We start from the raw sequence: 27,929 nt of genomic DNA, 5'->3' as shown, positions 1-27,929 counted from the left end.
AGTTGGTATTTCCTAAAGTTTGAATGCTTTTGTGATATTATCATCCAATTCTCTTAAGGAAAGAGTAATTAAAATCCAATATTATTCATCTCCCTCTCTTTTTGTTTATTTTAAAATGAGCCCCAAGAGTAGCTATATTCATTAAAAACTAAAATTATTTTACAAAGTTCATTTCCATACACCTGTCTGGGTGTGATTCCCAGGAACAGAAGACAGGACACTTTTGTTGGTGGGGAAAACATGCTACGTGATTACATTTTGTATCAGAGTTGTATGCTGAAATATGCTTAGTGAGTGGTTTTCTATCATCTTGAGCAAATAATTTTTAAAATGATGAAAAAATCATCATTGCTTCTTGACTTTCAAAGCAAAGAGTTGTTTTCATCATGATAGAAGGAATATTTTCATTTAGTATGGTATAGATTCCTGTTAGGGATGTTCTTGGTGGTTCATGTGGAAGCCAAATTCAAAATTCATTTTATGAGCAGTTTAATAGTCATTCCAATATTAGACTATCATAAAATTGCTAAGTAAAGTCCTTTTAAGGTTTATACACAGGTAGGAGATTCCTTTTATGACAAATAGGAGAAAAAAAGGAAGGATTTGCCTCCCCTTGGAGAGCCATGGATCATACTCAACTTGTGGAATTAGAAAGTAAGATTTAGGCAAGAGGTGGCTAAATTTTTCATGCCATGGACCCTTTGAAAGTCTGAGGAAGGTTATAGAATCCTCTTTAGAATAAAGTTTTTGGATATATAAAAAGCTTAGAATTACAGTATTTTTCTAAAAACAAACTCACCTGAACTTCAGGTTAAGAACCCCTAGCTTGGTCAGTCAAGAATTTATCAAGTCAACATGCATTGACGAGGGGTCTCTAAACCAAATAGGTTCTGGCCATCTGAATTGCCATAAACAAGTTCTCATTTTGTGTTAGCTCAAGAAAGAATGTTTAGAAGTGGAAGTTTTTTGCTCTGAGGTCTTAGTTTAGTAAAGAAGAGGATTTAGTTGAGGGAGCCTTCTGAAATTGGTGTAAGAAAGTCCTTGACATTAGATTTCAACTTTGGAGTTGATGGAAGACTATTGTCCCCCATAATTCAAATGAACAGTAATCACACTGAGACTTTTGAGCAAGTTTTTAACCACCACCACAACAAGAATCATAAACTATAATGTGTTGCTTAGATTTTACCAGGGGTAGCTCATGCAATCATTTATACAGGATGGGGCAGAGGGAATTGTTTTTGCTGACTGACCCAGAATAGGCAAAGTATAAATATTAAAAGGGAATTTTGCCCAATATGCTTCCTTTTCTTATCATTAGCCAACAGGGACCAGGACTGTAAATAATTTAAGCTGAGACTCAAAGAAATCAGGCAATAGATAGATATGAATTTTAATAAAAGTCAAGAAGAGTTGGCACTTTGGTAAAAAGACACACCCATCACATTAGGGACCAACACAGCACTATGTCTCTTCTAACTCCAGAGAGTCACGGCTTCATAAAATTATCATCTTTATTTACGTTTTGGGGCCATTTATAGTGGTTTAAATAATGTATTATTTCATATATATGCCTTTATAATTTATTTCACCATTATTCTGTGCCTGGATTTCTTATGTTTTTCTTCAAAGTCAGATGAGATGCACCTTACCAGCCAACTCGGATTATTTTGTTGCTGATTATTTTTTAAAGAAAGATGATAAAATAGTGTTGGGTTGTTTGGTTATTTTGGGCTTGGGTTAGGTTTTTTTTGGCCCTTTACAGCAAGCTCATCCTTCAAAAAAATTTTCAGACCTATTTTAAGAGAGTTTGACTAGCCTTAAAATAGCTTGTCAATAATACCCTGTTAGTGAATTAAAAATTATTTTAGTAAATCTCAACGTCACAGGTTCACAGATGAACTGCCTCCCAGCTGGAACCCATTTATCATGATTGCCTGTGTGGGCATGAGACAGAGTAGCCTTCTACTGAGTTATACCCTAGCCTTGCTACCCCATCTAAGTTATTAAGACAAATAATAACCAGAGACTAATGTATCTGCTGATACTGTTTTTGTTTTTACACACACACACACACACACACACACACACACACACACACTCAGAAAGAGAGAGAGAGAGAGAGAGAGAGAGAGAGCGAGAGCGAGAGCGAGTGAGCGCACGCTGAGCTTATGGATCTCAAAGCTTATAACACTTAAGGGAGACCTTGTCTCCTCTCCCATATCCCCTATCTGACAAATCGTTTTCTGTTTCTATAAACATAAAGCTCATAAATGTCCTGTGGCCAAAGGAGCTGAGCCTTTTAGAGGCACATCAGAGAGAAAACATGAAGGCTTTGCACCTCATGGTATCCAGGATTCATCTGGTAATCATATCATTTTTTCCTCTTCCCATGCTCTTAATTCATTTCTGTCTGGCTTCTCCTGTTCCCTGTATGTGTCTTAGTTGGAACATGGCCACATTGTCCGTCCGTAGAGATCTTGAGTTATTTTGGCTACTAGTAAAATTTCACTGTGCATTGTAGAGAAGTCATTCTCAGAACGTGTGTAGATAGGGATATATAATTAGACAGCTATCTCATCAACTTAAGTTCTTGCCATTTACTAACATTTTCTATGACCTAACACATTAATTTGTTTTCAAATAAGACTGTTCAAATCAGGAAAAATGAGGGTTTGGGGGGAGACATAGGGGAGTTAGTGTCACTGTACCCTAGTGAAGTTTTTGGGTTTTAGATCTTTGCTTAGAGATCATAATGGTATTGATGTCAGAGTTTCTTGTGGTTATTTGTCTGTCAAATTACTGTTGCCTTTCTACAGTCAGTCCTGGGGAGAAATCCAGATTAGTTACAATTTTCAAGGTAAATGTACATTTGTGGGTTGGATCACAAATAAACACATATTTCTGTTTTGGTTCAAAATCTTTATTGAGTTTCTGGTTGCCAATTTGGCAATACTATTCTCTACGTCGAATACATTTCCATAGTTGTATAAACATGAAGTCTGTCTTCCTAAATCTTCATGGAAACGTGAATGCATTACAAATAACTATGAAAAGGGGACTCATTTATAGCTGATGGTCATAATGACTTCCAGATTAATGGCAGTTCTTCAGATTTTTATTTTATATTGTTACCTTTAACATTTTAAAAAATGTAATAGTGCTATTTATTATACTTTGCATGAAGCCTGTTAGCTGATAAACTCATAGTAGCCCTCATCTCCCCTTTGCTTTGGATCTGTGAAACTTGAGCTACCTTAGATGAGTCAGGTCTTTCAACATTTTATTTTTCTGAATCTGTATGCAGCAGATTGCCCAGACCTCATTCTTAAATTCACTTTTTGAGGATAGTTCCTGGCATAAATTATCCCTTATTTCCTTTCTAAATGCAGACTTCCTTTTCATTTTTCAGCAGATACTGTCATAGAATTATAGAAATGCAGAGCTAGCAGGAAGCTCAGAGATGATGTAGGCCAAGCTCCTACCCCATGCTCAACCCCACCACATGAATTAGCTCTCCAGCTTTTCCAGCAAGCGATCCTACAAGCACCACACCAACACTCCCATCGCTAGGGGAATCCTCCACCTCCTGGGGCAGTCTGTTGCATTTTTGGACAGATTTCATTGTTAGGAAGTATTTCATTTATATAGAGTTTAACCCTCCCTCCTCCCACCTGCCTGCCCCACCAAACTCCACAGAGTAGTGCCAGATCTTCTGTCCTGGGATAAGCAAAACATTCTAATCTTACATGAGGACATGTCATGTATGTATAAAACATCTTCCATGTCAATTTAAGGGACTAAGTTTAAATTTTCCCTTTTGGTCTATTGTTTTAAAATTGAAAAACTGTAATATTTTCTTTATTTCCAGTAGAAAAGTTTTGGATAACTTTTTAACTTAAACATTGCATCTTACCTTCTCTATCCCTACTCCACAGACATTGTGCAGTGACCCTGGGCAGGTCATTTAACCTCTGCCTGCCTCAGTGTCCTCATCTATAAAATGACAAAAATAAGAGCACCTCCTTCCCAGGGTTGTTGTGAGGATCAAATGAGATGCTGAAAGTGTAACACTTTGCAAAACATAGAGCAGTTTACAAATGCCAGCTATAATTATCATCAGTGAGAATTGTAAACGAGGACACAAACATAAGTCTATCTCAGAGAATTCTCGCTATAAAACTGAAAGTAAAACCAGTTGACAAAGTCATAACCTGAGGGAGAAGAACCAAAAATAAGCCAACAGTGCAATTGAGCGGCAAGAAAACTCTAGAGACGACGTAGGCAGTATTACTAATATGTGAAGATTTTTGTTACAAGCATGTTCTATTTCTTTCCGTTTGTTTCCACAACTGAGTTTTTGTCTTTACTGTGCATGAAGTGAGATTTGGGGGCCTTCATTTCCAATTGAAAATATTTCCAATCCCAAGTTCCAGATCACAAATTAAATTATTAAAATTAAACCTAGTGACTTCCTGTGTAATCCCTAGGTTCAAGTTAGCACTTTAGCCCAATTAAAAATTTAAATTGCTTGTGCCTGGTTTTTTTTTTAAGTGCTTATGCTGTTTTTTTCTTCTTCTATTCCATCTCTATAGTTGAGCAAAAAGGGACAAAATTACTAAAGTGAATGGAGAACAAATAAAATTATTGTAGAGATTACTTAGTGTAAAACCAGACTGCTTTGGATGGATCAAAACCTTTGTGCCCCAACTTGTGTGTATCCTGTTTTTTCGGTCTTTTCTGATGCTGTATCCTGTCAGTGGTGATACAGTATATAGAGCATTGGACTTGTAATCAGAAATATTCATCTTCCTGAGTTCAAATCCAACCTCAGATAGTTACTAGCTGTGTGACCCTGAGCAAGTCACTTAACCCTATTTGCTTCAATTCCTCATCTGTAAAATGAGATGGAGAAGGAAATGGGAAACTACTCCAGTATCTTTTACCAAGAAAATCCCAAATAGGGTCATGAAGTTACAGATATGACTGAACAATAACAGATCTTGTGACTAGAATGCCCCTCTCCCTGTTAACACTTCCTTCATGAAGTTTTCACTGGTTTCCTCAGTCAGAAATGATGTTTCCTTCCTCAAACCTTATTTGCCCCCTTTGTACCTATTTTATGTACTTATAGGCACACCTGGTTTTTGCTTATTTATTTGAAATACTACATATCTGTGTGCGTGTGTGTGTTTGTGATCACCCTCCTATACACACAGCCACACATACTTACCCATTGGCCACCAGTAAGTTGTAAATTCCAGGAGGGATAGGAGATGCTTCCTAATTTTCTATTTATCTCCACCAGCACCAGTATAATGCTTGTACGGGTAAGATGCTTAATACATAGCAATTGTGGATTGGTCAATAAGTACTTAAGAAATGCCAGAGCTTAGGTTCCACTAGAGGAAAACAATGTGTCCACACATTAAGTATAAAATACATACTAAGCAATGAAGAGGACATTCTGTGTCCCATTGTGGGTAATTTCAATAGCTGCCCTCCACCCCAGGCCTGGAATGCGCTCCCTCCTCATCTCTGCCTCCTGGCTTCCTTCATGCCTCAGCTGAAACTCGCCTTCCACAGGAACTCTTAATTCCAACATCCCTTACTGTTAGGGTTTTCCCTCTATTGAATTTTCCCCACAATTTATCTGGTTTATAGCCCATTAGTTATTTGTGTGTTTTCTTTTCCATTAGACTGGGAAATGCTTGAGAGCAGAGACTACAACTCTTACCTTTCTTTGTATCTCCAGCATTTAGCAACAGTCCCTGACACGCTGTAGGCACTTAATATATGCTTATTGACTAACTGGTAGAGGAAGCAGTGGTTTTAACACAATCTTGGATCACATATAATTCCTACAGCGTCTGTGCCATCAATTGTATGAATCCTCTGTCTTGGTCTCAGTTTGACCAGGATTTAAAAAAATATATCTTACATGTGCAAAATGTTCCGTAATTGCAGATTTTGCATAATATATGCATATACATGATGTAAACGTACTGAAGATACAAACAAAAACTAGACAGTTCTTGTCTTTAAGTTTAGATTCTACTCTGCGTATACTACATGTACACAGATAAGCAAATACAAAATATATCTGCGTATATGTTTTATATACAAGGTATATTTTATATCTGTATATAATATTATATATACAAAGTATGTTATATATGTATATGTTGTCTATATATGCAAAGTATGTTATATATAAAATGTAGAGAAAGTATATGGGGGGGCAGAGGCTTCCTAGGGGTAGGTGTCCCTAGTGCTGGGCCTTGAAGCTAGATTAGAGATTCCAAATTGGTCGGAAGTCATAGGATCATAGCTTTAGAGCCAGAAGAAACCTTAGAAGTCATGTAGTTCAATCCCCTCCTTTTACAGATGAACAAACTGAGACCAGGAGGATTAATGACTTGAAGAGGGTTAAAATTCCATATCTAGACAAGCTGAGTTCCTTTGGGCTCAAGTCCTCTGCTGCTCCAATTTCAGCAGAATTGCTTGTTACTGTCCCCCCTAAATTATCTCCTATTCTCATGTGCCAGTAGGCTTTTGGGTCCTTTGCCGATTTCTGCTATCATCTGCTGGCAATCTCTCTCTGAAGGAAGAGGGCTGTTTCTTAGCCATAACAGAAGTCTTATAATTATACCCAGGCAGATTTTTTTTTAAAGAGGATTCTCATCATTTATACTTCATTTCTACTGTGTTGTCTTAGATTTTCTAACCCTATTTTCCTCCCTGTCACAAACAAACAGTCCTATAATCCCCTCAAAAGCAACCAGACCTGGATGAGAGGGAGGGGGTATACAGTGGGTACTCAGTAAACATTGGTAATGGACTTGTCTGAAGAAATATCTATGAATTGCTAGGTAGAAAGAGAAAAAAGTATTGTGCATATTGTCTTCCAAGGGGTTTTTGTTTTCCAATATTATCATAACTATAAATTGCTAGGGATGTCAAGGCCACACATAACAAAAGCTAAAAATCTTGCCAAGCTCTAATGAATGCTGCTCCTATAAAAAAAAAAAAAGCACATTTTCTTTTATCTATCTCATTTTGAAAAATCCCTCCTTTAACTATTCATGATTCTGTATTCAATTTGTGTCTTTATATTTGTGTAATATTATAGAATGCATTACTTACCTGAATAATTGAAATATCTGGGATTGGGTTAACATAAATATCATGCCCTAGATTACAATGCTTCTGTCATTTAAAAGATGTCTTCTAGAGATGCTATGGCCTTCAATTTCATAACCTATGGAAAATTTAGTTAGGTGAATGTTTGGATGGCTTATATAGAGTCAATAACTACCAGGGGAAGGGAACCCATGTCCTTGAGGTCACATGTGGCCCTCAAGTGTGGTGGGCTACATTTGAGGACCTAAAGGGTCACATGTGGCCTTGAGTCTGCAGGTCCCCCACCCATGAATCCATACTCAACACATTTTTATCTTCATAAGACTTTCCAGAAATTTTTATTCCACTGGCATAATCTTCAAAAATCAAGGTCATTTACACAAGACAGTGAGGTACAGACTTCAAAATAGATACCATTCATGCTTCTTGACTTTTTAAGTTGCCAGTTACTGTCCTCCCTCTTTGACTCAGTTTCTTTGTGAACATTTCAGTCATATGTATATGACTGTCATGTGAATGTAATGGAATACTTTGTGCTATAAGAAATGATGAACAGGAAGACTTCAGAGAGGCCTAGAAGGACTTAGATGAACTGATGCTGAGTGAAAGGAGCAGAACCAGGAGAACTTTGTACACAGTAACAACCACAATGTGCAAGGAATTTTTCTGGTAGACTTAGCCCTTCACAGCAATGCAAGGACCTAAAAAGTTCCCAGTGGACTCTTTGAGGCAAAATGCCTTCCACATCCAGAGAAAGAACTATGCAATTGAATCACAGAATGAAACAGACTATTTTCTTTTGTGGTTTTTTTTGTTTTTGTTTTTCTCATGGTTTCTTCCATTCATTTTAATTCTTCCATGCAATATGACTAAAGTGAAAATGTATTTAGTAAGAATGTATGTATAGAACCCATATAAGATTGCACACTGTCTTGGGGAGGTAGGAGGGAGGTGGAAAAATCTAAGATTTATGGAAGTGATTGTAGAAAACTGAAAAAAATTAATTTAAGAAAGAAAAATATATATATGACTATTTGATAAAGGTCTACCAATTCAATTCTACAAAAATTTATTATGTGCTTTCTGTGCTGAAAAGTACACTCTTCTAATTAATCCGAGTGATACAAGTTCCTACATTCATGAAACTTAGAATTTTGTAGAAGTGACGCATGCACCCCATCACTATAATAAAAATAGCTTGTAACGAGTTCATAAGGGGCGGTATAGAGTGAGATATGAAGACAGAAAGATCTGACAGAATATGACCTGCAAATCTGAAAAGACTGGGGAGTGGGGATGAGAAGAAAGAATTCACTTAGATAAGTGAATGATGAAGCTTGTCTACTAGTATTTATTGCTTTGAAATTGGTGATTTTTTCTAGCCAGACTTAGATAATGCTGGGTCTAATTTCAAGAAACAGAAACACATTATAAGAAAGTAAGTTCTGTATACATCTGTGTGCTAAAAGGAGAAAAAACGGTATTAGTGTCTCACATCTAGCATAAATATGATTTGAATTCAGTTATGGAGTAACAATTCATCTCAGTACAGTTCTGTTAATATTTTAGAACTGTTGCTTCGTTTTCCAAATAGAAACCCAGAAGTTTCATTTAGACAAAGGTCATGTAATAGACAGAGAGTTCCAGGCCTGGAGTAGGGAAAACTTGAGTTCAAGTTTGGCCTCAGACACCTACTAGCTAAGCTATCCTGGGCTTAACTTAACTTCAGTCTCAGTTTCCTCATCTGTAAAATGGGGATAATAATAGCACCTAGCCCCCAGGGTTGTGGTAAGGATCAAATGAGATAATGTAAAATGCTTAAAGTAGGGCCTGGCACGTAATAAGCACTATATAAATGCCAAACATCTCCAGTATCTCTGCCAAGACAACCCCAAACGAGATCACAAAGAGTCAGACATGACTGAAAATGACTAAACAACAGAAAAATTGGCTGCCGTCCTCCTCCTCCTCATTATTATTAATTTAGAAGTGTTAGTTTTTCATCATATTTCTGTGGGTCTAAAGGGGTCTGTCTCTGCTCTCTCCTTATCCTCTCTTTTCTTTAACTCCTTTCTCTCTCCTGATAGCTAGTCTGTCTCCCTCAAATCTGTCCCTATTCTAGTCCATTTCTCCATTCAGCCACTAAAGCGATTTTCCTAAAACACAGGCTTGATCATGTTACTCACTCCCCCAAACACCCTCCCCCTGACAATAAACTCCAAGGAATCCCATCTGCTTCCCAGATCAAATACAAAATTCTGTGCCCTTCATAACCTAGTCCCTCCTACCTTTTCAGTCTTTTTACACCTTACTGCCCAACACATAATCATCAATCCAGTGACACTGGCCTCCTGGTTATCCTACAAACAAGACACTTCATCTTTTAGGTCCGGGCATTTTCTCGGACTATCCCCCATGTTTGAAACACTCTGCTTTCTCCTCTCTGACTGCTAACCTCCCTGGCTTCCTTTAAATCCCAACTAAGATCTCATCTTCTACAGAAAGCCTTCCCCAACCACTCAATTCCAGTGCCTTCCCTCTGTTAATTATTTCCTATTTAGGATATCCTCTGTATAGTCTGCCTTGGAAATATTTGTTTGCCTGTTAGATTTTAAGTTCCTTGAGGGCAAGGACTCTCTTATGCCTCTTTTTGCATCCCCAGCAGTCAGCACAGTGCTTAGCATATAGTAGGTGCTTAATCAATGTTTACTAATTGATTGCCTTCCCCCCTTTTCCCTTTCTTTTCAAAATATAGGTCGGTGGCCATTTAATCTTTAATATTCTCTTGCAGTTTTTGACAGGTTATACATATGCTAATAGAAATAAGCTTATTATTTGAAGCACAGAGCTGCTTGTCAATGAAGCTTCATTAACACCGTTATCACTGCCTGACATTTATCTTGTAATTTTCTAGAGCTGACTGTTGTGTCTCCATGGAAACCCAAATTGCAATTGAAACAAGTGAGATAATAAAGGCATCCACTGAGATTGACAGCATGCAAAGCCTGGCTGTATTTGTGTATAGTCCCTTCGATAGCTACCACTAGTGAGAAGCTGACCCCTTTCCTGGGTTTCTTATCCATTCCTTGTCACCCTATATTGACTAACTGCTTATATGGCAAATTTGCCATAATATCTTTGATTCTAGTATTTGGAATTACATCCCTAATTTTTATTGGAGTCATCTCAAGACCTTATGGAAGACTAAATACAAAATTCACCATGATTCTATTTGGATAAAGAAGGAAATTCTCTTGGGTCAACTATGACATAAAATGTTGATCAGTCCTTGAACTTGGAGCCTGTGGAAGCAGAGGAGATTTTTTTTTTTTTTTTTTGGCAACTACATCCTTATACTACTACTTTTCCCTTTATACGTAAGGACCTGTGCTCTTTTAAGTTCATGACTCTAAATCAATTTGGATGGTGCCTCAAAGCATAGAGTCATGAAACTGGAGTGGGTCCAGAGTGAATTAATCTGAAATTAATTTGATTCTGAAAGGCTCCATCTGGCTGTGTTTGGGAAAGGCAGTTAGACAGATATATAAACAAACGATCATCTGTATTCAGTGTGCCAGATGTAGTGTCAAAAAATGAAGAAATGGCTTTAAAAAATCAGCTAAGGGAGATTTTTGATATAATGATATTCGGGCTCTTAGACTAACAACCATTATAATTTAGTACATGAGCCTATTTTTGTTCTTATTTGTTTGGAGGAGTTGTCTGATAGTGTTCTTTGAAAAGTAAGCAAGTTGAATGTCAAAGCCTGTTTTAATGTTGATGATTTTCGATGGTAACTGAAATTGATGATTTACTAAGAGTACTTAGTTCCATGAACTTTAGTTTCAAAATGTTTATTTGGTTTTGATTCCCTTTTTGGAAATAATTTAAGGATTTTTAAACCACATTAATGAAATGACCAATCATGAATCCAAAGTACTGATGCTGAAGAATGTTATCTCTCTCCTGATAAAGAGAGGATGGACTCAATATACACAATGGGACATGCATGGCCAACATGGAAATTTGTTTTGCTTGACTATGCATATTTATTATAATGGCTTTGTCTTTATTTTTCTAGTAGGGGAAGAGGAAGGGAGAGGGAAAGAAATGCTTGTTAATTGGGGGTAGGGAGGAGAAGAAATCAGTTAAAAAATGACACAGGAAAATCACACATTGGTTTTGCCATGTTGGCATATGATTTTGTCCCATAGAACACTTATGTTTTGAATCTCTTAAGTAAAAGTATGAATGATGAGCTGATAATTGTATTCATGCAGGAGACAATATGTGTGTAAAATGTTCCAAAACCAGCCTGGCAATAATTATTTGACCTAAGAGATGGTTGTGTTCTTGCAATTTTTTTTTTTTTTTTTTACAAATTTGCTTTGCTGTTAAGACTTGTGAACATTGAATTAGGAATAATCTAGTGTTTGTAGGAGGCTGTCATTAGGGTCTGTTCCTGTAGAACTTCATATTCCTTTTGTGTGTGTGTGTGTGTGTGTGTGTGTGTGTGTGTGTGTGTGTGTGTGTGTGTGTGACTATAGAGCAGCTGGAAAATTCATATTATGATCACAAAACAACTTAATTTGCTATCTTATTTTCTGCATTTTAGGGCTCACCATTCTTTCCACACCACCCCAACATCAAAATAACCATATTGCCTGAGATCTTGAATTAAAAGTATTAGAGTATTCATTTTGATTTGTGACATCTCATTTTATCTTGATTTTTTTTTTAAATTAAAATACTGATGGACAAACTTAGTTGAATAGAGAATGTTGAAAATTCTGGTGAACTCTCCAAAGTTACCAACCAGTAGTCAATTATTAGATATATTCTACTGAATTTTTGATATGTTTCTTTATATCCTCAGCTATCCCTTACCATAGAGGAAAGATCTATTTTGGATAATCAAGTTGAGCTAGGATTTTGGAACTAACACTTTTAACAATTAATTGCTTTGATTGGAAATCTTTGTATAATATATTCAGTGAGGAAGCATGGTGGAGTGGATGAAGAGGCAGACTCAAAGCCAGGAAAACCTGGATTTAAGATCTTCCTCTGCCCCACATTAGTAGCATGATCCCCCAACAAGTCACTTATCCCTTAAGTGTTCCTGAGTGCAGTCTAAAAGAGATTAAAATATAACTGGGAAATGTTTAATTTTATTAAATTATATTAAATAAAAATATGACAAAACGTAGAAATGTTACATTAAGTCAATACATGAGCAGCAGGGATTCTAATATACAGATTGATGTCTTTGTTTCTATTTGAGTCTGACATCAGTGATTTGGGCTACTTTTTAAGATTAAAATGCAGAAGAGGTGTTGACCCACAGTGATAGAAGGCATTACCTCATCTGGGAGTTCCCTATAGTAATGAAACCTTGGGTCCAAGCCCTATCTCAGTCCCTGTTGGACCATACCCTCTCTCCTGAAACGGAGTATGGTAAATATAATTGAATTTATTATTCTGAAAGGTGATGATTTTATCTTGTTCTTGCACTGCTTTCACTAGCTCAAATTGAAACCCTTAAGAATCACCTTGTCTGAAAAAATTATCACCTGGTGGTTAGGCTTCTGGTGATGATTGCCGAGCATAATTTAGTTTTATTTTTTTCTTGATGACTCAGTAATAATACTAAGCAAATCCTATAATGAATATTATTTTTATTACACTGAGGTCCTTAAGGCCCAAAGAACTTGCTGGTTTTCTTAGACTGACCTTAACATTAGTTTGCATTCCCTGGTCACATGTCAGTTGATAGAGAGCCAGAGATGATGGGCCAGAAATGGGACAGGTGATAATAAGCTGACCCAGAATCACATTTTGCTGCAAATAATCAACAGTGTCATCAATACATGCGCAAATAATCAAGAATTGACTGATGCAAAGACTGTCTGGGTCTAAATTATAGAGAATTTGTTATTGACTGAAAACCAGACAAGATATCAGAAAGGTTGACCCTAGGGGTAAAATTATAAACTACAAACACCAACTGTAAACTAAGGCCTCCTTCTTGATTTTTGGTGTCACGCGTCAATCAATACACATTTATCAAACTCCTACTATGTGTCTGGCATTCTGTTGGGGATGGATACAAATATTCATGCCCTGAAAATACTTACATTTTATTGAGGGGAAACAAGGCATACACATATAAGGAAATACGAAGTAAAGAACAGGTAAGCTATGAAGGCATGTTGCAAAGGGAGGTAGAGAAGAGTCCTGTTTGGGCAAAGAATCATGTAGGAGGTGATGCTTAAGCTTCACTTTGATGAGAGCTAGGGATTCCAAAGAAGGCAATTAGGTGGATCCGTGAAAAGAACAGTGGGTCTGGAGTCAGGAAGACCTGAGTTTGAATCCAGCCACAGGCACTTCCTAGGTGTGTGACCCTGAGCAAGTCAGTTAACCTGTTTGCCTTAATCTACTGGAAAAGGAAATGGCAAACTGCCTCAGTATCTCTGCCAAGAAAACCCCATAGCCAGCATTGACATGCTATGGGACACAGGGTCACAAAGAGTTAGACACGACAAAATGACTGAACAACACTAAGGGGATTCCAAGAGGCATAGGAGAGGAAAGAGGACATTCTAGATATGAGGGTAAGGAGGCTGCCTGTGCAGTAGCATCATATTCAGGGACAGTTTGACTTTAATGTATAGTACAAGGGAAGTAATGGACCATTGGAAGGGTTGAAACCAGACCATGAATGGCTTTAAAAACCAGAAAGAGAAGTTGATATTTTCTTTTCAAGGTATCAGAGAGCCATCAGAGCTTATGGAGCAAGGGGAGTGACATCTGACCTATGCTTTATGCAGCTGTTTGGGAGAGAGATTGGAGAGGAGAGAGACTTGAGGCAGAGAGACCAGTTAAGCTGTTGTGGTTGTCTAGGTAGGAAGTGCTAAGAATCTGAATTTGAAAAGTGTTCCTTTGAGCGGAAAGAAAGGGCACAAGATTTGGCAACTTTTTGGATATGATGGGTGAGGGAGAGTGAAGAGTCCAAAGATGAGTGGATATGTGTTCCAGGTTCTGCTTCTGCTAAAAGGAAAAGCTAATAAAACACAACTTAGTCATCTTTGACTGGAAGGTAGCATGCATCTTTTTCTATTTTAAAATTTAGTTCATTTTTATGAGCATTGACAATGTCTCCTTCCCACAGCCTCTCAATCGCACTATTAAAAAAACCCAGAATAGTAATTATGTATAGTAAATATAATCTCACAACACAAACTCCAACATTGGTCATGTCCCAAACTGAAAGGTAGCATGTGTGTTCTATTTCCTGTACATCTTCTCCCATTCTACCCGTATTCTGCATATACTCAGGCATGAGTAACATTCCTCACTTTATAATTCAGTTAATACTTATTGATTAACTGATTGTGTGGTATACAGAGGTATCAAACTTAAGGACAAGAAGCTGGCCAGACTCTTTGTGTGGCCTGAATTGTATTAAAATTATAATAACTGGGAAATGCAGAACAAAATAAATTAAGATTCAGTTAAAAAGACATAATGATAATTTGTGGTTTTCTGAGTGAATATGAGGCTGCAGGGATGTGGTTCTATTTGCGTTTGACACCCAGATCAGGAAAGACCTGTGATCTAATCCCGCTCTCACACTTTACTGACTCTCAGACCACATGGCCAGTCACTTAGCTTTTTCTGAGACTGTTTTCTTCAGTAACAACTGGAATGACTGCATACAAGGATAGGTATGAAGTGCAAATGAGATGCTGAACACTTCACCTTAAATCGTTATATAAATGCCAGTTATTGTTAGGTGGCATCAAAAGGGAAACTTGTGAGCATTTCATCTAACTGAGAATGATTGAGAGTCAACAAGTTCTTTTAGTTGAGCATCTTCCATATGTCCATCCCTGTACAAGAATATAAGAGACATCTAAGATACTGTCCCAACTTTTTAGGCAGTTTACAGTAATGACAAGACAATATGTACACAAAGACAAAATAGCATAGGTAATAAATGATCAAGTGCCAAAGCTGGGGGATGTAGGTAATCAGTATTCTAGGAAGACGTGAAAGAGTTCATTGGAGAGTCAGAGAAGTTTCAGAAGTCTTTGTGAAGACAAAATGACTTAAGTGAAAGGCAGGGAGACCCAATAGAATGATATTGGAGATTGAAGCGGTGCAAATAAAATAGTGAAAATATAAATAGGAGAGACATCTTGAAGGAGGAAGTTTGGGGACTTTTGGATTCAAGAAGAAAGAAAAGGAGAAGGCAAAAACAACTTAGTCAAAATAATAGTTGTTAATCGATTACATCCTATGTGTTGTGATGGGTTTTATGAGGTACAGAAGTAGTAAAAGTGAAAAATACAGAAGGCCAAGGTCAGTCCTGGGGAATATTGCAAGTCTGGACAACAAAAAAAAGATAGATTCTATAAAGGACTAAAGTAGTCTCTTTGCCTTCCTGAGTTCAGTTTCCTCATCTTTAAAAAGCAATGACAATAAATGACCTCTAGGACCCCATCTACCTCTAAATATCATGATTTAAGACTTTTTGGAAAAGAGATCCAGAGTAGCCCTGTCATGGAAGTCTGCCTACAAGGCAAGAGACAAATCTAGTGATGTAGAGAAGATTTAGTCACAAAGCTACTGAGAAGTAGAGTTGCCTCAACAATTGGAGCTGGAGATAGTGGTTATCTCCCCTGACACTGAGAGGTCCCTTCCCCAAGAAACTGGGCAATCTCAATTGTCCAGCATGTTTTGATTACTGTGTAGTGGTCATTGATGTCTCTCCTGACTCTAAGCTTCTGTTATGCCAAAGACTTCATTACAAGTCAAGAGGAATGAGAATTATATAGGCTGTTAGGTTGGGTTAGGAAGCAATCACTGTTAATCTCTGTTTGAGAAACTGTAGTCGAATGATGACTTGTAGAGGATATCATAAGGAATTGGGTGGGAAATAAGTAGAGAGGAAGTAGTGGGCATTGTTTTAGAATGAATGAATGAATGAATGAATGAAGAAAGCATTTATTGAATATTTATTTTACGTCAGGCACTACACTAAGTCCTAGGAATACAAACACCAAAGTGAACAGTCCTGCCCTCAAGTTGCTTACATCCTGATGGGGAAATAACACTTAGGGAGTAGATGGTGGTTACAAGGGGAGGTACAGTCAGTGGAACATTATCTCCACAACAGGGAGATTTGAATGAAGGAGAAAAAAAGGTGTCCACAGTCAGGGAAAGAGTAAAGAAATTAGAGAAGGGGATAGTTATGGGAGCAGGATCCCAGAGAAGAGATAGGATTACAGCAAGAGAGGTGGACCTTAAAAAGTACATCCGTAAGTTAATAGAGCCAGAAATGGCACCTTTCAATTGGAACAACATGAAGAAATGGAACCCTGGAGAGATTTTATGACTTCTTTAAGGCCACTCTCTTGGTTAGACGCAGAGCTGAACCTCAAACTCTGGTCTCTTCACTTAGTTCAGGGCTCATTCCAAGGCTCTGCAATGCCTTCCTGAAGAACATTTATTAAAAGATCTTCATGGGTTCCTCTCACCAGGGAGGTAAATTAACCAGGTATGCCTCAACCAAGGCAGCTTTTACATCATGGCAGAATTATCACATCTGTTCTAGCTTGTCCCCATTCTGTCCTCTGGAGGGGGGTGCTGCTTCTTAAACTGCATGCTATGTGGCTGACCAGCAATCACGAGGTCTCCCAACACAAGCATCTTTTATGGAAGAATGATACTGTCGGGGAATAGTTTCTTTAACTCTAAGCTGGGGGAAAAATAACCTTTTCACTGCTTTTGATCATTTCTTTAAACATCTTAGAGTGGAATAGTAGGGGCCCAGAGTTTTCTCTGGCTTACTGTCACTTTGACACAGAGTTTATTCTTTAAAAGCCTCTCACCAAAAATTGACTGCAGGAAGTATGGCCTAGTAAAATATGTTGGACACTGGATCCACTGCTACATGCTGTGTGAATTGGCAGAAATCTTTTAACCTCCCTGCTTGGGCCGAGAAAGAACTAGAAATGGATTTGGATCACCTCAGCCATTCACCTCTTGTGAAAACACATGTTGTAGTATTATGGGGAAACTAGGTGGTGCAGTGCACGGAGAGGGCTGGGCCTGGACTCAAGAAGCTGTTGTTCAGTCCTTTTACAGTTGAGGAAACTGAGGCAAACAGGATTAAGTGACTTGCCCAGCATCACACAACTAGTAAATGTCTGAGGCCAGATTTGAACTCAGGAAGATGAGTCTTCCTGACTCCAGGCCCTCCAGCACTGTCTCCACTGTGCCACCTAGTAGCCCAGGAATCAGGAAGACCAGAGTTGCAGGTGCAGAAGATACAATATACAATATAAAAGTATTCTTGCTGCTGTCTCAGAGTGTACACTTCTTACAAGCAGGGATTACAATGGAGCACATTGCAGAAAGCTTGAAATATTGTACCAGAGTAGCTCAAACAACTTTTCAGGCATGCAATTAAATCCTCTAAGAGGTTAGTTATTTTTAGTTATAGTTTGGCCATTTGAGAAAATTGACCATTAACTTCCTTCAAACCTCTTTAGATTCCATTGAGTCATCTTCTAGAGAAGAGCTTATCTGCTAGAAGGATCTGCTAGTGCTCTCCCCAATTACCTTAAATTTAACAATGTTATGTGTGAGTGTGTGTATTTTCTTGTCTCCCTCCTCAAGAGCAGGGATTGTTTGTCTTTTGCCCTTCTTTGCATCACCACTGCTTAGCACAATGCCTGACAGTGACAGGTGTTTAATAAACAAAATTTGTCTAACTGTACCTAATTGTAATGCCTATTGGTATTACCTGAGTAAAATTTTAATGACGATGTACTCTAAACCTACCCCACAAGGAAATAGGAAAAGAATTGTTTTCTCTTTCTTACAAGTAAGGGAATTGATGAATTAACTTGACCAAAGAAACAATTACTCAGTAGTTCAGATAGTATAAGAACCTAGTTTTCTCAGCCTGTTGTCAAAAGATAGTCTCTCAGAAGGTTATCACCAAAACCACAGTGGATCTGTTGGAAAATCTTGCTTCATTAAATGTTGAAGATGTTGCTAAATGTTCATCAATTTAAGAGATTTTTGTTATAGGATTTGGGGAGGAAATACAATTTACAATATGTTGGATTTGAAGTTTGGATAGCAAATTATGAGCCTAGCTTAAATCAAAAGATATTATGCTTGACTTAGAAGTAGTTAATAAGCTTTTTAAAGAAAAGGGACATTTAGTATTCTTCTTTTGTATAGTATCAATTTAGAACTTGGTAAATATGTTTGGTTAATACGTGAAAGAATGATTTAGAAATTTGGAGTGAGTCAGGTCTCAAGTTCTATTCCTTCCTTTAATTTTCTAGGAACTATAAGCAAATCCTTTTGAGTCTGTGCTAGAAAAAGCATAGTGTCCAAGAATAGGAAAGTAATAGTCTCACTGTGCTTTATCCTGGTCAGACCAAATCTGGATTGTTTTATTCAGGTCTGGGCATCATAATTTGGAAATGCTTGGATAAGCTTGAAAGTTTCCAGAGGAAGGGAACCCAGAAGATATAGGGCCTTGGTCTTGTGCCATGTGAGCTTTGTTTGAAAGAACTATAGGTGTGTATCTTAGAGAAGAAAAGACTATGGTATCGGGCAAGAAATGAAAGCTGTGTTCAAATATTTGAATATGTGAAAGAGAGGGTATACTAGTTCTCCTTGGCCCCATGGGGCAAAACCAGGAGTGACAGAAATCACAAAAAGGCAAGTTTAGACTTGATATAAGGGAAGACTGACTAACAATTAGAGCTTTCCAAATGTGAAATGGAGTACCTTAAGAGCCAGTGAGTTCCCCATCTTTTAAGGTCTTCAGAGAAAGGCTTAGATGACCACTAGTTCGGATACGATTTCCTGTTCAGGTATGAGATAGATTAGACAGCCTCTAAAGTCCTTTCCAACTGTGAGACTTTGTAACATTTATGATTAATTGTCTACTTTGGTTTTTTTTTTTTTCATTTTTTTTTTTAACCAATCTGAGAATTGAGCACAAAAAAGATAAATAATGTGCCTCGGAACACTCAGTAAATTCATTCAATCATGTAGCTAGGAATGCAATCCATATTCCCCAACATGGTTGTTGTGTTCACTGAGCTACGTTGACTTCTGCTAATACAGACTGGGAATATTAGCAACATTTGGAAGATAGAGTTGGAAAGGACCTGAGTGGCCATCTTGTTCAACTCATGCACAAAAGGAAATCTCCACAATAACGTTCCAGACAAGTGATTACCCATCCTCTGCTAGAAAATCTCTAAGGAGGGGGATCCCCACCAATTCTCAGACTACAACTGGGCTTCTTAATGCAGCAGTCAGTAACCCTTTGAGAAAAAAGAAGGGAATTTTGCTGGTGCCTCCAAGTCGAATCCTAATAGTTTAATCCTGTTCTTAAACAAACAGGAACATTAAGAAGGAGGAACAGTGGAGGATGTGTTAATATTCATAATTGCAGTCCCCACCCTATTAGCTGTCAGCAACCATCCAAGCCTTTCACCAGATTTCTTTATGCTTTTCCCTTATGTAGCTTAATCTGCAAAAAGTTTCTATGACAACCAAACAAAAACAGTTTCTTTAGATGCTATCATATAAACATAAGTGATATTAAAAAATTATTCTGGTCTCTACTGAGAAACTGGCCTGTCAGCTAAATGAAAGGACGGGACAGTGATCAGGTTATTAGAAAGAACATTTGCACAAACTGAAAGAGATGCTCTGACCACAAACATAAATAGCTCACCCCTCCCACACACTTATAGCAGTTCTTATATGCCCTTGAGCAGTTCTCCACAATGTAGAGGACACCCTGTCATCTTTTAAGCCTGTGGACTGGGTCACCTGTGACCCGATGGACTAAATTGTACACAGAGAAAGAGTTACATTGTGGGGCCCATGCAGCTTGACAAATCACCCAAATTCTGGCATGAATGAATCATTTCATCTAAACTATACTTCTTAGAATCAAAATTGCATAGTAGGAAGAGATTATCTCTCATGCCTGGAATCCATTCCCTCCTAACCAGTTCTTGAAATGTCTCAGTTATATCCATGAGACATACAAAAGCATGGAAGTGAGTGACTAGCCCTGTGACACAAGCCAACCAGATAGACAGACATAGAACTGGACTTCTGAATTTATAATTGTTATTTACTTTCTTCTACATTCAACCAAAATCAAGTGAGAAAATACCCAAGCCAATGTCTGTGCATAACGGAATAAAGTTCTCTTTTTGTTTCTGAATTTCTATACTTCCTGCACTGGCAAGTGACAGTGACATGCTTTGGAGCTCTCCGGAACAGTGATTTAAACTCTCTCAGTTTCTATATCTGTATGATTATCAGCCTCAAAGGGATCCCATGGGAATACCAGTTGATCCTTGGCAAAATGTAAACAAAATCTACCCTAAGAAACCCATTGTGTTCTTTGGAAAATGGGAACAGAAAAGCATAGATGCATCTCCAGGTCCCTGTGAGATCCTGCTACTTAAAAAAGAAACCTTACAGTTTAGAAAAGGGTATGGCAAGTTAACTATCATGCAAAGCAGATTCACCGAATTGGATTTTAAGAGGTCGTGAGGTGGTAGAAATGGGCAATAATACAGTCTCATCTTCCAATCTGTAGTCAAGAATTCAAGTTGTCATATGTTTATGATGAGATAGCCTCCTCAGCTTTATGTGCAAGTGGACTAATTTGTCTTCCTCGCTCTACTACATGGAACATGCCTTAATTGGGCATGCTCAGAAGTGTTGCAACTGACAGAGACAAGAAGCAAGATGTCTGTTAGTCTCCACTAGAACTGGGCACACACCCAGACTAAAGTTTGGCATTAGAAGGAGAAAGAAGCATAGGTGAAAGACATTCAGGATAATTTCCTTATAATCTGATTATTATAAAACTATCAGGAAGGAGTAGGAACAGGGGGAGGGTATCAGGAATGTAGTGAAGACCCAGTGGTAAAGGATCAATCAACAAGCTTCTATTAAGTGCCTAGTATGTGCTAGGTCCTGGGGACATACATGCTAGGGATGGGGACTAAATCTGTGATTACATTGTTGAAGAGAACTTCTGGACGAGGAAATTCCCTCTACCAATGCAAGTTGGCACCTTCTCTACAACTCAATTTTAGAGATTTGCCTAGAGCACTGAAAAGTTGAGTGATTTACTCAGATATATATATATATATATATATATATATATATATATATATATATATATATATATATATATAGCCAGAATAAGTCATAGGCAGGATCTGAACCTAAGTCTTCCTGGCTTTGAAGCCAGCTCTCCACTAAGAACAGAATGAAATCCATGCTCTCAAGAAGTTTACATTTTATCAGAAATCTTGGAAACTATGGTCAGAGTTGTATTTTGATTTAGGGAACAACTGAAAATTGTTTGAGATGGATGAGGAAGGGGCTGACAGTTGCATAATATCCTACCTATTAGGTCCTAAAGGATTAAAATCTTGGTCCTCATCTAGTCCAGCCAACTCATTTTATTGGTAAGGAAACCGAGACCCAAGGAGGAGAAGTACAGGGACTTCCCTAAATCCCATTTAGCTAGTTAATGACAAATCAAGGATTAGAACCCAGGCCCAGTCTTGTTGAATTGTGGTGACATGGCCAAACATTCAGTTGGTTTCTTTTAGGCTTTGCCTTGGCTCATATCCCTTAGAAATTGTCCCCAGCCCTCATAAAATTTACAAACATAAATGGAAATTCTGAAGCTTAACCAACTTGTTTTTGTTCCCCTCCTACAATTTTGCAACTTCTGTGTGAGTTCTGTACCTTTTGAGAAAGTGAAAAAGGGATCTATTAGACAATGGAGGCCACTGGCTTTAGAATCTGAAATTTAGATACAAACCATAGAAGTGATAACAACATTCAAACATCACTGAAACAGGCAGCAGTCAGTTTCTGCCTCTCTGAGGTGGTCAGTTTTAATCATACTCTGAGAAAAGAAGTTGTAAGGCCGTCCTCGCTTTCTGTAGAAGCTGAGAACTGGGGCAAAGTCTTCCCCTTTTTTGATGGGCTATTGTCAACTGTGGTAACCACAAGGCTTTTCCTGTCCCAGAAATAAGTCTTGCCTCACTTTCAACGCTGCTACAGACATGTTGAAACTGTCTTGCTGAGGGGTTTTGTGTGCTTTCCACACACACATGAAACTGAAGCCACAATTTCAACTTTCTTAAAATGTTCATTAAATTCTCAAAGAATTTGTTGAAAACAGGGTAAGCTGATAAGCAAAGAAAAATATTAAAGTTTTAGTATAAACATAACATTTTATTCAAACCATTGAAAGATTTTGTAGTTTGTATTTTATACATTATTTCCTTTTTGAAAAGCCAAGAATGGTCAAAGCAAGTGATAAATCTTCTGAAATTATAGTGAAAACAGAATTATCTTAAAGAAACCGTAGAGGGAAATAATAAAAAGGAGAGACAGGAGAAGAAGAAAAAGTTAAATGTTGGATCTGGTGAGAATTTTTTTCATTTTTATATAAATTTTAAAATTTCTCTTTCCCCAAAACAGTTTCTTTGTAGTTACTCGTAATTTGTAGGATGCAGGGAAGCATGGAATCTTATGGTGTAAAGAGGAAAGGCTCTTAAACATCATTTAATCCTGATTTCTTAACCTTTTTTGTGTCATGGATCCAGTTTGCCATGAGAAACCTAAGTGAAAACTTCTTAGAATAATGTTTCTTTTAAAATTGTTTTTAAATTCATAATTGAAGGAAATATTACATTTTAGTTAGAAGTTAGTAAAAATAAAGATATCTTCCATCTGAGTGCATGGACCTTTGAAAATCTCTCCACAGACTTCCAAGAGATCCATGGACCCTAGACTAAGAATCCTTAAATTAACCTGGTCCTCTCATCTGAAAATGAGGAAATGGAAGCCCGGAGAAATTGAGTGGTTTTTCCAAAGTCACACAGTCACTAAGTAAAGCTACATTTGAACCCAAATCTTTTAGCATCTTCCATTACTAGAATACCAGATCTTCAATACACTTTTACCAAATCTTAATTTTATTTAGGGAATGTTTTCCCTTGAAAATCAAATAATAACCTAAAGGCAAAAGTGAAATTCCACATGGTCTAAAATGTTTAATTTTGAAATAAACATTTATAATTGTTTTAGATTTTTTCTGATCATTTTGCCCCTTGTAATGGAGGTTGGGGTGTTTAAAGGGGAGCCCTACAGTATCTTACATGTATTTAAATACAAATAAGACAGGTTTCTGCCATGAAAATCTTACAGCCTGAGAATCCAAACTAAGCACAGTACTACTACAAATGAGTGAAACAGACAGCAGGGCTAAATTCAGCAGCTGTCTGCTTCCGAGAACAGGTGGGCTTCGGGATTATATTTGAAGGAGAAGAGAGGGAAGGTGCTGATCTGTGTAACACATGCTTTCTTTGCTGATCACATCTTAAATAGGAATGATCAGAGTAAACAACTGAAAATTACTTTCAGTTGCTTGACGGTGCCATGAATTTCAGGCTCTGAACCCCCATCAGCACTTTCAAAATTTGAGCTTTGAAAAAAAAGATATTTAGGAAAATTGGTATCTTAGTCCTTTTGCCCGCCCCCAAACATTTATGGGATGTCCTAAGGATAAAATGTAGAATTTTTTCTCTCCAGTATCCCACCTCCTCTAAACAAAACAAAACAACAAAAACTTGTGATTGTTTAGAACTCAAGTACAACATCTGGAAATCAGATACAGGGAACAATTTATGGAGTGTGGAAGATGTGAAATATTCAGTGCCCTTTACAGGGAACTCAACTTTCTGAAGCTTAATGATCCCCCCTTTTTTTTCCTGCACAAAGCAGGCAATTCTGAGATTGCCTTTGCCTTTCTGAATTGTGCTTTGTGCCCTAGCGCCATGAACAATGCGCTTTTTTAAACTAGAGCCCCCTTCCCACCCCTTTCACGTTCCCATTCCTTTTTATAAAGCCTGGGCAGCCAATCAGCTGCCACCAGCCGCATAGTTGGAGTGTTTTCCATTCTGAGCAGAGATGCACTAATTTGATGCACCCGCGGATGCTTCACACAATCTGCAAATTCATCACTAGCATCTTGCATTCCTCATCTGACAGATTGCCAAGTGTTTCCTTTTTTTTTCTTTTGTGGGACTTTATTATTACAAAAATAAAATAAAATAAATACTACCAGAAAGACAGCTCAACTCCCATCGTCTTTCTCCTCTCCTCCCCCCCCCTTGGGCTCCCATGGCTCGTTTAGAGCTGTTCTCTTGATGGCAGCCATGCAAAAAGACCTCCTCTTAACTTAAAACCGTCTCTTCTTCAGCCTTGGCTTTCAAGATGTGCAAACCCTGGCTGATAGCTTGCCGTTTTCAGCCCTTGGCTCAGGCGGTGATACTAAACAGCAGCCCGCAGTGCAAACCTTCGCCCAGGAGCTACCATGTAATTGTGCTCTTGCTTTGTTTTAGTTGGGGAAATTTATACGACTCATTAGGCACTTTCCTCCCAGTTCCCCCACACACACACTTCTTCTTCCCTTCCCAGTCCTCTACCCCACCCCCTGCTTTTGATTCTTTTTTTTTTCTTTCTTCCTGTCCCTCAACCATGCTCTCCTAACTCTGCCTTCTGGTTCGGTTTCTTGACAGTAACGGTACAGCTAACAAGATGAACGGCGCTTTGGATCACTCAGACCAACCAGACCCAGATGCCATTAAGATGTTTGTCGGACAGATCCCCCGGTCGTGGTCTGAGAAGGAGCTAAAAGAACTTTTTGAGCCTTACGGAGCTGTCTATCAAATTAATGTCCTCCGAGACCGGAGTCAGAACCCTCCCCAAAGTAAAGGTACAGTATCCAGTCCCTTTGGTGGATTTGCTTTCTATTTTAAGGATGCCTCTGCTTGTTCCTACGATCTCCTTAGGGGTTTGTGTTGGAGATGCCTGGCTTTTTTTTAAATTTTCTTTTTTGAAAGATGCTAAACAATTTAGCAGCCCTGGGGGAAAAGAGCGCCTATTGAGCTGTCTCCTCTTCTCCTTTTTAGCATGCCATGTTAGAGGCTCTAGTCTCGGCTCACAGAGAAATCTTGGGCTCTGCCCAAGGTCATTCATGAGAGCCCGCCCCTCTTCCCCCCATGTTCCCATCCAAGGAGGATTGAGCTGTGCCAGGAGGAACAGACTGTTTCCCAGGATTATAAGGTGTCAAACACAACTTTCCACTCTACCTTTATCTGTCCTTCCCACCCCTCCCCCACTACACACTCATCCACCTCCAGTTTCCAGGTGGGAATAATCCAGCCTGCTCTAACTGGAGGAAGACAAAGTGGTACCTTGGAATCCCTCCAGGGGCAACATTCAAGAAATTGTGCCTTATGTCTAGATTCTTGATTTCTCTCTTGAGGTTACATTATAGCTCGTAGACTAGTCTAAGAGTTGCCTTTCTGAGTGGTAATTTTTCTCCACCTTTATTTCATGATCTTACTATTTCCATCCCTATTTTAAGTTTACCATCTGTGCAATTTTATTTTATACTCATGTGACTGTGGAGATCTCAAAGCATCTTGTAAACAGTAAAATACTAATGTATAAAAGTCTAAAAAAAAACCAACTCAGTTTTAGGAGGTACGTTAATTCTTTGGGACTGCCTAGCTATTTATTAAGGGAACTATTTGTATTTATAGTACCCCTGTGGCCCAAAATAATTAACACATCTCCCAAAATGCAGCAGTTCCATGATCTCCAGCGAGATTAGGTCCACAATTCGATGGGCCTACACTCTTGCCTCCATTTTGTAGATGACTGTAACTGAGGCCCAGTGGGCTGCCTTTTTATGTCCTATATGTATACCAGGCAAATATTTTGTAAAAGTATTATAAAAGGGTCTTAGTAAATGATAAAGCTATCTTCTTTGCATGTTGGTCTTTCTATTTAATTTTTTTCTTCAATTTCTCTTCATTATTTCAGACTCTCTGTTTCTTCCATTTGTACTCTAAATTTTGCTTTTATATTGTTATGCAAGTTACTCATCACATTTATTTGTTAAATTAAGGCCCATCTCTTGCCTACCTATCTTTGTGATTCCCCTTTTTGTTATTGATTCCCATAGGCTGCTGATTAGTTTGTTGTTGTGTTTAAATACTTGGACCAAAAGGAAGATGTGTCTGGGATGGTACATGTTGATAACTTCAGCCATGGTAGCTCCAAAATGTCTCCCCAACGCCAAGCCCAATTAGAGCTAAAATAAAATCCATGGTCTGATATAACCTTGATCTCTTCCAATTCAGAACTTGGCTCACAGACTCACCCTTTTGATTGGATTCTGCCAATCGGCCATTTAGCAAGCATTTATCATGTACTTTAGCATGTGCGCCTCACTATGCTAAATGCAAATACAAAGAATGAAACAGGCCCTATTTGCAAGAAGTTTACAATCTAACCAAAACAGAAGTGAGAAGAATTCTCCCACCAAAAGCCAATTAATGCCACTGTTCTCTATCAAACTTTCTGTTAAATTCTCATACTTAGGTGCTTAGGTTATACAGTAATCCAACTTGCAGTAATACCATGGGATAGAAGTTACAGATAATTTCACTCAGTTCTTAAAACTGAATAGGTCACATCCCACTGGTAAGTTCTCTAAGTTTCATGTCAGAGACTACTTAGAATAAATGAGTCTTCAGGTGAGGAAATATTTTTATTATATCTTAGTTGTAGCAATATTGGTTTGATTTGTCTTATTAAATAATTTTAAGGGGATACTATCCTTAATCATATATGCATACATCTATGTGAGTTTGTGAGTGTGTATGTATACACACACATACAGATTCCATCTTATTTTCCTTTGATATTCATGTTCTTTAGAATATAGACCCTAGTGGTCCTGGATTTTTTAGTGGAATATTGGGAAAGGAAGAGAGGGAAGGGAAGAGGGAGGGAGAGAAGGAGAGAGGAAAAAGGAAGTTGCCTATTACTCGAGACTCACCATGCTAAGTACTAGAGATACCAATAGAAGCAAAAGAGAAAGTTCTTGCCCTCAATGGCTTATATTCTAAAAGGAGAAGAGGACCCACAGAAGACAGAAAGGTGAATATGCCAGGCTCAGGGACATGACTATATTTTCTTAGCACTCATGTCAGAACCTAAGAGAGAGACTATTTTGCTGATGACACCTAAGCGTTGTTTAAATACTGTAGGTAATGAATTTGAGTCAATTCATTACACTACTTATGCAAATACTGCCTATGAAAAGAGAAAAGGGAATGTCATTATGGAATCTCCTGGATTCCAGTTTCTCTCATGTTATCACTATTAGATACTACTTAGTTCTGTGGTACTAATGACTCAACATTCCTTACAAATTGATCCTTGTGCATCTGTGCAACTACTTATCAAGCAGGTTCAGATATGCTGGAAACTAAGGAAATAAGAGATTGGTACCCTCAAGGTACATTGAAGGAGTATCCATTCTTTCCATGATTGAGTACCTAAACAGTATGCTTCAGACCTCTGCCTAGTAGAGATGAATAGGGCATAAACTATACTTTCAGAGAACTTAGGATCTAATATGAAATTTAAAACATATGCATGAATATGATTTTTAAAAATTTTTTCTGTGTGAGAAATTCAAACACAGTGTGAGATTCGGGAGCAGGGGGAGATCACTTCTATGTGAGACCAAGTTGAGAAAAGGGAAGAACAAAGGAAATGCATGATCAGAGGAGAGTTTGTGGAAGAGATTTTCCTTTTATATGAACTTTAAACAT

General features: G+C 38.0%; 1 protein-coding gene and 1 long non-coding RNA gene across 48 annotated transcripts in view; one reads left to right on the top strand and one right to left on the bottom strand.

Annotated features, from left to right (window-relative positions):
* Positions 1-27,929, top strand: part of CELF2 (CUGBP Elav-like family member 2) — a 620,126-nt gene that overhangs the window by 399,269 nt on the left and 192,928 nt on the right. For 46 of the 47 annotated variants that reach the window (XM_072653373.1, XM_072653356.1, XM_072653346.1 and 43 more), the window contains one exon: positions 24,816-25,012. In XM_072653373.1, coding sequence (XP_072509474.1) covers positions 24,816-25,012 — 197 coding nt within the window. Of the gene's footprint in view, positions 1-24,183; positions 24,613-24,815; positions 25,013-27,929 lie in introns of those variants that run through there. The other variant, XM_072653381.1, reaches the window with a different exon arrangement.
* LOC140533531 (uncharacterized) overlaps positions 1-27,929 on the bottom strand; it is a 55,312-nt gene that overhangs the window by 1,756 nt on the left and 25,627 nt on the right. The gene's annotated exons all lie outside the window — the stretch shown is intronic.

This window comes from Notamacropus eugenii, chromosome 3 (genome assembly GCF_028372415.1).
Source record: "Notamacropus eugenii isolate mMacEug1 chromosome 3, mMacEug1.pri_v2, whole genome shotgun sequence".
Taxonomy (NCBI): Eukaryota; Metazoa; Chordata; class Mammalia; order Diprotodontia; family Macropodidae; genus Notamacropus; species Notamacropus eugenii.
Note: the sequence above shows the minus strand (reverse complement) of the source record. Positions and strands in the feature narration are given on the sequence as shown.